We start from the raw sequence: 12394 nt of genomic DNA, 5'->3' as shown, positions 1-12394 counted from the left end.
CAAAATACATTTATTACGCAGCTGCGCTATGTAAAGATGAATATCTTGATAAAGATATAACTTTTATCGAAGTCGAAAAAACCATTAAAAATGCTAAAATAATTAAAGCGCCAAGAGAAGATAGAATACCTTATGAACCGCTAAAGTTTGCTTCGCCATAATTTCTGTTGGAGTTAAAAAAGGTATACAACATAATTTTTGAGACCGGAAGAATCGATGAGACTTTTGAAAAAAACAATAATTTTCCCAATTTTTAAAAAGGGAGATGTACATGCAGCCGGTAACTAACGGGGTATATCTTTTATGAATTCTATCGCAAAGGTGTTAATGGGAAAAGATGTATCCGACTATTACCTTCACTGGTGTGAAACAAGGATGTTTGTTGTCGCCATTATTGTTCACTTTATACTTAAATGATTTGCCCGACTATTTGGAAGGTGGACTATTGGTTGATGGCATGAATATTCGTCTTCTCCTTTATGCCGACGATATTGTTCTCCTGGCGGATAACCCTAAAGTCATGCAATCCATAATTAATAACCTGGAGAAATACTGCACTGAAAGGAATATGGAAGTAAACCCAACTAAATCGGCGATGATTGTTTTCAGAAGAGGTGGACGACTTTCCCAGGCTGAAAAATGGTGGTACCAAGGTGGAGAAATTAAATTAGTGGCCGAATATAAATATCTTGGTGTCATTCTCACACCCAAAATGGCACTCGGCAGGCACTTAGAAGCCAGAAATAGTTCAGCAAAAGCTAATATTAATTGCACATGGAACGATTTTTTAGCGAAATCATTCATTTCATTAAAATCAAAATGGAAGCAGTTCCAAGCGGTATGCAGAGCGATACAAACCTACGCAGCGCAAGTTTGGGAATATGCCGTATTCGATGAAGTAAATAAACTTCAACGCACTTTATTAAAAGCATCCTCAAACTACCCGAGTTCCCTCCGAATTATGCAATAATATTAGAAACTAATTTCGAAGATAGCCACATATATTCTTTAAAACTACACATGAAGTATATCTGGAAAACTATTTATAAATATAATTGCAACAGACTCCTACACAAACTAACACAAGGGATCTTAAGTAAAAATGTGTTTTGGCTTAAGCATCTGAACGACATGGGAATGGAATTCCGTCTGAAGTTTGAAGAAAACATCACCGTATGCAACTACGTATGGGAATGCTCAGAAAATATATACCCTCTGCAATTTAAACGAGGAAGAAGATATGCAGCACTTCTGAAGAAGATGTCCGGTACTGAAGGAGATCAGAACAAAATACCTAAACGCAGCGAAGCTAAATGAAGCAGAAGTAATAAATATACTTAATGGGCACACTTGGAAAAGACTAACTTGCTTTATAGACTCAGCCTTACGCTATAGAAATTTTCTTATTGCAGAGTCTAATTTTTGAGCTGTGACAGACAACATTGTTATTGCCACAAATTTATTATTTCTCTATGTGTTTATATTTATTTTATTTAAATAATTACTACTACTACTACTATATATATATTTATAATTATATTTAAAACTTAATAATAGATGTATATGTTTGCCGAAATTTATTAATAGCGAAGTCGAGCTCATACAAAATAAAAACACTCGAAAAATCAGAAATTTCAATTATTAAATGAAAACGAAATGCGCTAAAAGAAAAGTCAAACCAGCGATTGGAAATAAAAATAATTTAACTCAATTCAGAATATAACACTACAAATAAGAAACTACTGTAGTAACGATGCAAAAAGTCCAGGTACATGTCGACATACACTGCTAAGTCGGACTATATAAACACAAGGCGAATTGAATATCTAAGGTGGCGCCATTAAAAAAAGTTACTTTATTTTTCGCGATTTTGACAAGTCTAACGTCAGCTCTCTTCTCAGTACATAATTACATAATCCTGAAAATTCAGTGAATGGCTTGTGAGATTTAAACTAATCAAACTAATAAAAACAAAGTGCCGTGTGTTAATTGTGAAAGCACAAATTAATATAAAGCCTCCAAATGCAGTTTACTTGCGTTTTTATGAGGAAGTCCCCGTGGCAAGAAAGTATGTGTGTGTGTGCGCTTATTTCCGTTGCCTTCCCTACTCTTCTTCTTCACAAACAAGCAATTCCCCTTTCTTTTGCTTGTTTATTCATGGGCTCTTACGACACGGCGAATTCAAAAAGCGCAATGGTGTAGTTATCTCACAGATCATTTAAATAATATTTAAAGAAATAGAACTCCGAAGGATTTAGCGAAGTTAATTTGATGCTTATTTAAAATCCGCTAAGAAAGCAAGCACTGCTCCAAAACAGTAAGCGTCCTGGGAAGGTTCATGCAAAGTGATTAAAAGATTGAATGGTGTGGTATATCGTATACAGCAATGCAAAATTGGTCAGGGGAAAATCAAAATAGTTCACTGGACAGATTGGCTCTATTTGGGTCGAATAGTTTGGTGTCTAATCCGGACGATCAGAATTAAGGGAAGAGCAATGTGGCAAAGCACGAATGTTTGTGAAACTACTAGCAAAACAGAGCGAATGAGATACTAATCCAAAGATATGAATGGGAGATCTTATGACAGCAGTTGCCAGAAAATACGAGTTGCCACATCTATTCATTACGGTAGTTGTTAAGAACATGGATATAAGCAGGGGTGCATGCGCACAAAGTAATCAGTCGTAAGTTAAATGTTGAACGTGTAAATATAAAGTAAGGGGATTGAGTGCTGAAATTAAATAACGCAAATTGTGTTGCCATTAATTTGTGGCCAATCCATTGGTCAAACTCAGAGGAATAGTTAAGGGATGTTTTATTGGACAAAAATGTAGCATTATTTTATTTGCTTACCACTATTTGTTGCAATTGCATTACTTTTCTTTTAATGCCATTGCTACAGTTCAACACTGCGCTCACAATTTATTTAGCAAAATGTTCAATTGAAAAATAATGCATATATTTGCATACTTACGTCTTTGGAATACCTTACCTTACAAAATTAAACGTATAAAAGAAAGCTCGTGTTTCAAAAATAAATGGCTTCGCTATCTTGCCGAAAAGTGCTGAATATACTCAAATGGATCCACATTATTTAAATCTCTTCATATGAATCCCTACTCCTACTACTACTATTTTTACCTTACTTTCCTTTTAACACTTTCTCCAACTTATACTTCTTTACTACTATCTGTAATTTTAATTTTGATTTTGATTTTACTGTTAATCCTTCTATGTAAACTATTCTTAAGCTCAATCATTATAAAAATAACCTATGGTTGTATGTTTTGACTTTAATAATAAATAAATAAATAAACTTTTCCCTGACTTTAGTTATTATACCAAACAGGATAAATGTCGATATTTTATATTATTGTAGTTTAGTGCATAATTGCAGCCGTAATAAACCTGAAATTAAACTAGAACATTTTTCCTATTAGAAGCTAGTCTGGCAGCACAAATCCCTTAAAAATTAGGGTATTTTAACATACTCCCCAAATTTCTTTCCAATTTAAGTTTTATGTGTGCATTGAAATATTTCAAATCTCCCCGGTTTTAGCGATAATTTACCCAAGTGTATTATCCTATTATATTAATATTTTAGTAAATTAAACTATACATTTTCAGCTCTTTCCAGTCAACACGGCAACAGCTTGGGGAAAAAGGTAACTGGAGAGAAGTCGCTTTCCAACTGTCAAATTTTTGTTTGAGCGGCCACAAATCCAACAAACCTTTTGTTATCAAGAAATGTCATGTTCAGTTAATATTTTCCACAAAATTTTATTTATAAGCAAAATGTGATTTATTGTTTACAAAACTAACGAATAAAAAACTTTGCTAATTAAACTTAACGTTGATTGAACAAAAATCGGTAGAAAGTAGTGGAAGGATCACGGAGTACCACATAAAAGTGGAAGTAGTGTGAAAAAAGTATAGTGCAACGATGGAACAGGTCGATTCTGCTGAGCTACATCTAGGCAGGATACGTGATGTAAAAGACTTGGGTGGTCTCAATGACGAAGCGCGCGACGTCGTTAAGGAAGAGGTGATTTTGGAAAGTTCTGGTCACCAGGTAATTGTAGCAAATTCTTATTAGGGCTGGCGGCGTGGCGTTCCGAACACAAGTTTGCGCGCAGCCCCTTCCCGCGCTCGATACTTATGCACCCCTTTCCCTTGCGTGCAGCCTTCTGTCTTCAACAGCGCAATTGATGTGTACACAATTTTTTCTTTTTTTTCTCTTTTACTTTTGCGTTTGTTAATTATGCGATTTTACAATTAAAAAACCAAAAGCTGGATACCAAGGTTCGAATGGTGACCTCTAATGAGAATAGTGGCGGTAGTGGGGGTGTGGTCTCAGTACCGGTGTCCCTGCCGATAGGCTCTATGATCACTGGAGCCTCCTTTAATGTGATCACACCGGACCAATTGCCGCATTTTAAGCAAATGCTGTGTGTCGACAACGGCTATATATCGAGCAGCCCCGTTGTAGGCAGTATGGGGGGAGATTTGAAGACAATTGTCATACAGCAGACGACTGGTGGAGGAGGTGCTGGTGGAGTAGGAATCAATCATGACGGTTCTGGCAGTAATAATAGTCACGATAGTACTGCGACCAGTGAACATCCGGCCCAAGGAACTGGCTCAGGATGCGGGTCAGGGACTGGAGTTAATTGGGCTGAAACTACGCATATGGAGGTATTTTCTATTCGTTGTAAGACAACCAGCGCAGATTTGTATCGCAGTAAGTTGGGCTCAGGAGGCCGTGGACGTTGCGTTAAATACAAGGATAAATGGTATACGCCCAGCGAATTTGAAAATGTATGTGGACGCGGTTCGAGTAAGGATTGGAAGCGATCCATTAAGTACGGTGGAAAATCGTTGCAATCTTTAATAGATGATGGGATCTTGACACCACACGCTACAAACTGCAGCTGCACCGTTTGTTGCGATGATGAAGCTGGTGAGTACATGAAATTATAGTTTTGTCACAAAAAAGATCATTGGATCAGTCAATCAATTTGTGTAGCGAATTTTCATTTATAGATTCTCTGGGACCGCCTCCTAGAATAAAAGCATAATTACACTCGTAAGCAGGTTAATTATTCCATTGCTCAACTTGGAATTTTAGTTTTACAATGCTACTTCAGATCGTGAACTGATGGTATAACATATAAGAGACGATGCCCTGTGAATTATGTGACCGATAATCTGTGTTAGGTTTTGTTCGCAATAAAAGGTTGAGATGATTAAAACTGTGTACAGTGTACTATAGGATGTCGTCGCTTTCTACTTTTCTAGCTTTTACATTTTGCATCTTCCTATATAATACCGTTTTGAAAGTAAATTACCTTCAATCATTACATTGATAAAAACTACATCACCGATGCATTCAGTAGTACAAATACATTCATGTAGATATACATACATAGAGAATGTACCACATAACGGCGAGAAAAGTCTTAAATTAGGTTGATAAATCAAACAAAGGTATCGGGCAGGATAAAAGCTTTTCTTGGATATACGAGTATGTAAATTAATGGGGAAGTTAACTCTAAGTTAACTCTTTGTTCTTAAAAATTTCGAATTAGTATAAAATTCCATTATAGTGAACGATTCTTGTTATTTTTGGCAGTCCGGCCAGAGTCTAGCTTTATCTAACAGTCTGGCTTCGAGTTTTCCATTAATTTTCGTGGGGGAAATTGCTGAAATCACATCTAGCTTGATACTATATTGACATGAGCACGAAACAAGTGTTCGTAAAATCGGTTGTTAACAAGTAGAATTTTACCGACGGTGGGTTCTGGGTTTTATTCGCACTACGGACAAAACATCTTTGAAGGATTGCTGTTTCCAATATAACTTTAAAAAAGAGGTTCAATTATCTTAACAAAATATACATAATTTTACTAGTTGTTAATTTTCATTAAGTACTAAGGCTAGCCCAAAAGAGCAAGCAACAGGGATTATAAATTTTGTTGTTGTTATTGTTGTTTTAACAGTAATGGTAGCCCCGTCAGTGTAGGGCATATCACCGGTCGTCTTTGTCTACCTTCACATGCCGGAATTATAATGCTGATTATAAATTGTGTAAAACATTTTGGTTCTCCTAAGCCAAGCAGTGAATGAAAAATTGTCTTATTTAACTGAGATCGGGGATTTATCACGTTAGGTACCCTAATAAGCAAAATTTTTTAAACACTCACCACAGCATAATGGAATAGGCATGATTTCAAAATGTTGCCTAAATCGGGGTGAAGATTTGTCGAGTGCACTAAACGCGTTTTATGTAATACGCTACTCGAAATGTAAGCAAGGCAGGTTCTGTTATTTAGAGTGGTATTCATTATATGATAATTCAATTCGTAAAGGAGTTTTACTTTCAGCATTGAAAAAATAATCTTTCATAATTGCCATAAAAAAGTTATCCCATGGGTTATCCGTAGAAAACTTCAGGGATATTGGAAATTAATCTGCCACTACAAAACTGTTTCAAGCTTTTGTAACCAATTAGTGGACATATTCAATCTCTCCATCAGTTGTCCGTTATTAGCGCGGGCATTGCAATACAAATTTTAACTATTAATAATTTACTCAAATTTACAACTCGCGTCTCATACAGATTTAGAGAAAATACTCAAACAAGATTTTAGTAAAATATTTAGCAAATTATGTCATTCATTAACTCGAACGATGATATGCCTACACTGACAGGGCTACCTATGCTGTTAACAACAACAACAACAACAACCCATTGTGGACATGAAACACCAAATGAGAAACAAGTATTTTTCTAATAGTGGTCGCACCTCGGTGGGCAATGAGAAACCCCAGAGTGTATTTTTGCTATTAAAAAGCTCCTTATAAAAAATCCATCTGCCGTTGCCAGCATAAAACTGCAGGTTCTTACATTTGTACAACATCAAGACGCGCACCACAAATTGTAGGATTTTATAAATCTCTCATCATGCCCACCCCATTAAGATTGGACGATAACAGCACTTGTTGCGACGACAATTAGAACGTTCGAGAGCAAGAGATTAATGAAGCATTGCACGTTTGCGACGGCGATTATTGAACGATAAGCTGTATGAGCTGTATGCAGACATCGATATAGGTCATGTCATACGAATATATACCGACGCACCGGCTATGAAAGTTTTCGGTACGATGCCCAAAGGTGATAGTAGAGGAGGAAAAGGGCTCTATTTCTTTGGAATGAATGAATGAAGTTCGCACTTCGACCTATTGGTCTTTTGTAAGAGCAGGAGATTAATGAAGCATTGCACGTTTGCGACGGCGATTATTGAACGATAAGCTGTATGAGCTGTATGCAGACATCGATATAGGTCATGTCTTACGAATATATATCGACGCACCGGCTATGAAAGTTTTCGGTACGATGCCCAAAGGTGATAGTAGAGGAGGAAAAGGGCTCCATTTCTTTGGAATGAATGAATGAGGTTCGCACTTCGACCTATTGGTCTTTTGTGCCCTTTTTCTTTGGAAAGAGTTGGCATTTCTAACTGACGTCGGTTAGCGAAAGAAACTACTGGCGCACTTTGTTGAACTCGGAAAAATCACTAAGGCGGTTACTGTGCTAATCAAGAAGAAGAAAATAATATATACATATTCTTATATTTAAATTATTATTTACCGGAAGCGACTTCCCTGACAAATTGGGTCACGTTTCCACGGCAGTCAGCTCTACGTTACCGAAACGACCCGGATTTATATCCCCCGTATGTAAGTATGGGGAATGTTTATGCTGCTACAACAACAACAACAAATTGGGTCACCGACATACCAAACGTATGCCCTGCATTTGGAGGCACCCCGCGCGGCACTAACCACCTTTTCACATGCCCCATCAAACCCATTCATTTAACACTCCTCTTCCTCTGGACTCAACTTGTCGAAACAGCAAGTTTCCTGGGCTTACCTTTAGATGAGATAGACGAAGTCCACCGGTGATTTACACTACACTGACAGGGTTAAGACAACAAATTGGGGTAGTCAGAAAGTACCGGGTTCGCTCAATATCATGGGAAAGGTGGAACTCAAAATTTAACATTATCGAATGGTTTTTAAATGTTCAACATAAAAAAATTAGAGATACATATATACGAAGTTCAGAGAGATGCGGTATTAACTGCCTAAAATGGCACCATGCCCTTTAAGAGATTGCCTCCAAAGGCCAATCTCCTTTAATCTGATTGCACTTTGAACTGTTCAGTTGATGGGAAGTAAATGTAAAACGACATTAAGGGCAGCACTGGGACAAGTTCTATCAGGTCAATCCATAAGTTCGTTCGTATTTTACCCATAATTTCACTTTTGCACGATTTTTGCATACAAAAAATTATTCGCGGAATATAACGGAACTATTTATATTTTCTTTGATATATTGTGCATTCAACAAGTGATTTTAATCGCGGATAGAAGCACGTGTTGTTAAAAAATAAAATGGAATCTTCGAACGCGTATAAGAGGCATATTTTGTAATTTTTTTTATAAAAGTGGTAAAAATGCAACAACTGCTGCTGCAGAAATAAACACTGTTCACGGAGAGGATACCGTGAGTGTAGGGACTGCACAAAAGTGGTTTTCAAAATTCCGAAGTGGTAACTGCGACGTGGAGGATGCCCCGCGCGCTGGTCGTCCTGAAGTCTTTAACTCCGACGCCTTGCTCGAACTCATGGAAGCCGAGCCAAATTTGACAGTCGATATGATAGCTCAGAGGTTAAATTCATCGCATGGAACAGTTTACAGGCACCTGGTTCAGTTGGGAAAGGTTTCAAAGCTCGGGAAATGGGTTCCGCATAGACTTTCCGTCCCCAACCTTCAACAGAGAGTGAATGTGTGTTCTCAGCTGCTGAAACGGCTTGAAAATAAAAGATTTTTGAACCGTATCGTTACTGGTGATAAAAAATGGGTCCTTTGCAATACTCCTGTTCGCAAACGCCAATGGTTAGATAAAGATGAAACACCAGAACCGACCCCTAGAGATGGTCTTTCACCCCAAGAAGTTTCTCCTGTCTATTTGGTGGGATATGGCCGGTATTGTTTATTATGAACTTCTGGAACCAAACCAGACGATAACTGATGATTATTATTCTCATCAGCTATCAAACCTGAATGAGGTACATAAAAAAAAATCGACCGTCTTTAGCGAATAGACGCAAAGTTTTGTTTCACCACGACGACGCAAGAACTCATACCGCAGGGCAAACAGGCAAGCTGAACGAGCTCGGATGGGAGCTAATGCCGCATCCACCATACTCTCCGGATTTTGCTCCTTGTGATTATCACCTTTTCCGTGGACTTCAATCCCATATGAGTAACAAGAACTACTCCTCAAAAGAAGCTATAAAAAGGGATATCGAAGCGTATTAGCGAAGGGAATTAAAAATTTGCCTAAACGTTGGGAAGACATTGTAAATAATGAAGGATATTATTGATATTATTGATTAATAAATACTTTAAACATTTTTTATGAATTTTAAAAGCACCTTTAAAAAACGCACGAGCTTATGGACTGACCTGATATATGCTTTGTTAACTTTGTTTTTTGTTTTTGCTTAGTAGGGTTGTTTGTACAAAAATGTTATAGAATAACGGAAAATTTAAACTTTTCTATTCCAAAAACGTCTTTATAGGTTAAAGAAATTTTAACAGTGTATTACAGTCACAAATATTTTGTCAGGTACGCTACACCCTTTATTAGGAATTTGGTCGAGCTTCTCGTATTATTTGTGTAGTGCGTTTTAATCTTTGCTTAGAATCGAGCAAAATATATTTTCATAGTCGCCTAAAATATTGTTGCATTAGAACTAAACTTTTTAAGATTGGTACTTTTTTTAATATACGAAGAGTTGATAAATGGCTCATAATTAAATACCAAAAAATTAAACGTTCACTACACAATATAGAAATATTTTTCCCAGGAAGTGTAACATCGCAAAATTTTATGCCATTTAAAAGTTTGATGAATAATATGGTGTGTGAAAAACTAAAATGCAAATATTAGTTTGGGGAAACAGAAATACATTATTTTCTCGTCAGATGGCTGTAGTGATCGATATCTCACAAAGTATCGACCAAACAATTTAAAGTTTATGCTCGTTGTCCAGGTGACATTTCACATTAAACATTAATCATTTGTCTTTTGCTGTTTTTGTTAGTTCCGTTCAGTTGTGAGTTACCGAGTGTTAATAATGAAAGTCAACAAAGAGAAAATTCGGTACCTTTTACAGTTTTTCTTTCATAAAGGCGAAAATGCAAGCCAGACCGCTAAAATTGTGAACGGTGTTTATGGTGCCGATACTGTAACAGCTAATTACGTGCAATTTTGGTTTCGTCGATTTCGTTCAGGCATTTTCGATGTTAAAGATGCACCTCGCACAGGCAGGCCCGTCGTCGAAAATGCCGATAAAATCAAAGAAATAATCGAAGTTGATCGGCATGCTAGTAGTCGTAGCATCGCCCGGGAGCTAAAGATCGACCATAAAACAGTTTTAAACCATTTGCGCAAAATAAAAAACAAAAGTAATGGATTTCTTTTTCCCCAAACTAAATTATTTAAATTTTTAAAAACTTTCTAATATAGACTTAGATTTATGTTTGGTCTTTTCTTATACCATTTTCTATTAATGTGATATATTTTTGTCTTTAGCATCCGGCCCAGTTCGTTTATTTACTCCATACAAACGCCGGAAGCGAAACCAGACAGATCTTGATGTCGACTCAGTACCGAAGCGAAAGCGTAACAACAACCCAAATAACAGTAATAATAATGCGGAACCGCCACCGACTGCAACTGTAGTTGATGAAAACAATATCTTCTTGACTGAAGATAATATTACATCAAAGGACGAACCATGGCCCACATTGAATGACAGTCTCGACACATCGACCGAATTGGTTGATCAAACTCAAATAAATCCCTATGATCGCGAGACATACGTAGTCAATATAAATGACACTAGTTCTATTGCTTTGCTGGACAATAGCCAAGCAATGAAAAATCTGGAGAATGTTTATTGCACAATGGTGAAGGCCACAAATGATTTCAAACGGATTCTGACCGATTTAAAAAATTCATATGATCGAAAGATTGAAATTCTTCAGAAGGAACGCGATGCTGCAGTGGCCGCCATGCGAAACCTTGAAGATCCAAATATTTCCGGTTCTTTGCATGGCAACGAAATAATTTCAGCAAAGAAGGTAAAATATTGTATAATTAAAAAGTATGACTTACTTATTTAAAAATTTTTGCTCTGATGTTGGTATTTCTTATTTTTTACAACTTCTACCTAAATTATACCAATTTGGACTCGTAACTCCGCTGCCAACTAAAAATACATATTTTCTATGTTCAGTGTGCTAATTGCAACAGAGAAGCTTTAGCCGAATGCTCGCTATGTCGAAAGACTCCATATTGCTCTGAATTCTGTCAACGAAAAGATTGGAACGCTCATCAAGTGGAATGTACAAGGAATCCTGCTCAGACAACAACTCAACAGATCATGCTCTTGGTGGATGAGCAGTCCTAAGCGAACTGTACATAATAAAGTATACATATTTTAATTCTTTAAACATTTGAAAATGATAAAAGAATTTAATAGCTGAAAACCGGAGAAAGAAAAGCTAATTAATAATAAATAAAAAAATTTATTTAAACCGCAACAGGAAGTAAAGTGAAAGCCAACATCCAAAAAGGGAAAGATACAACAAAAACAAACAAGTAAAAACAATTGCATAATACATATTCGTCTATGTATACATTTTCATTAGTTTCTAAGCACATAGTTAAACTTTTAACATTTTATTATTTTATGGATAAAACTGCCGTTACAACATCTAATAAAGATTTCAAAATCAAATTCGTATACATAAGTGTAGAGAAAAAACAAAAACAAAAAAATAATAATGTGTTTTGTTCATGGCACTTGAAATCTTTAAATTTGGGTGTGTAATGGTTCAAATTATTAAATTGGAAATAAATACCCTAGACGCGATTTTGTATTATAAATTTTTGGGTATTAATATATTTAGGTAAGTACGTAAGTAAGTAAAAATATATTTAAATGAATTAATATATCTGTGTTCGACCATTACAAAATCTTACCTCCCTTCTGGCTAAGTGAAATGTTGGGGGATCTTGTTTGAAAGCTTATTTCTCTCCTGAAATCAAGTTTGGCTTTTGATATTCCAAATTATTTAAGATTTCCTACTACGCATGTCAGTTTGGGTTTTAGTATGACATAGAATATCCAATTAATTAAAAATTGGAAAATCTATACATTCATGCTTCTGGTATAAGGGCGTCTGTATATCTGTAAAAATTTGACTTATACATTACTACACCATTCATTCGATTGCGATGAAGTTTTCG

The 12394-nt window shown here is 36.2% G+C and overlaps 1 protein-coding gene across 1 annotated transcript in view; it reads left to right on the top strand.

Annotated features, from left to right (window-relative positions):
- Positions 1-11947, top strand: part of LOC128860807 (deformed epidermal autoregulatory factor 1) — a 42390-nt gene extending 30443 nt beyond the window's left edge. Inside the window, exons 2-5 of the mRNA XM_054098560.1 lie at positions 3628-4072; positions 4291-4960; positions 10673-11223; positions 11379-11947. Of these exons, the coding sequence (XP_053954535.1) occupies positions 3944-4072; positions 4291-4960; positions 10673-11223; positions 11379-11552 (1524 nt within the window). The 5' untranslated portion in view covers positions 3628-3943 and the 3' untranslated portion in view covers positions 11553-11947. The remainder of the gene's footprint in view (positions 1-3627; positions 4073-4290; positions 4961-10672; positions 11224-11378) is intronic.
- The last annotated feature ends 447 nt before the right edge of the window (positions 11948-12394 follow it).

The sequence above is a fragment of the Anastrepha ludens genome, chromosome 4 (genome assembly GCF_028408465.1).
Source record: "Anastrepha ludens isolate Willacy chromosome 4, idAnaLude1.1, whole genome shotgun sequence".
In the NCBI taxonomy this organism is placed as follows: domain Eukaryota; kingdom Metazoa; phylum Arthropoda; class Insecta; order Diptera; family Tephritidae; genus Anastrepha; species Anastrepha ludens.
This window is presented reverse-complemented; position numbering and strand designations above follow the sequence as displayed.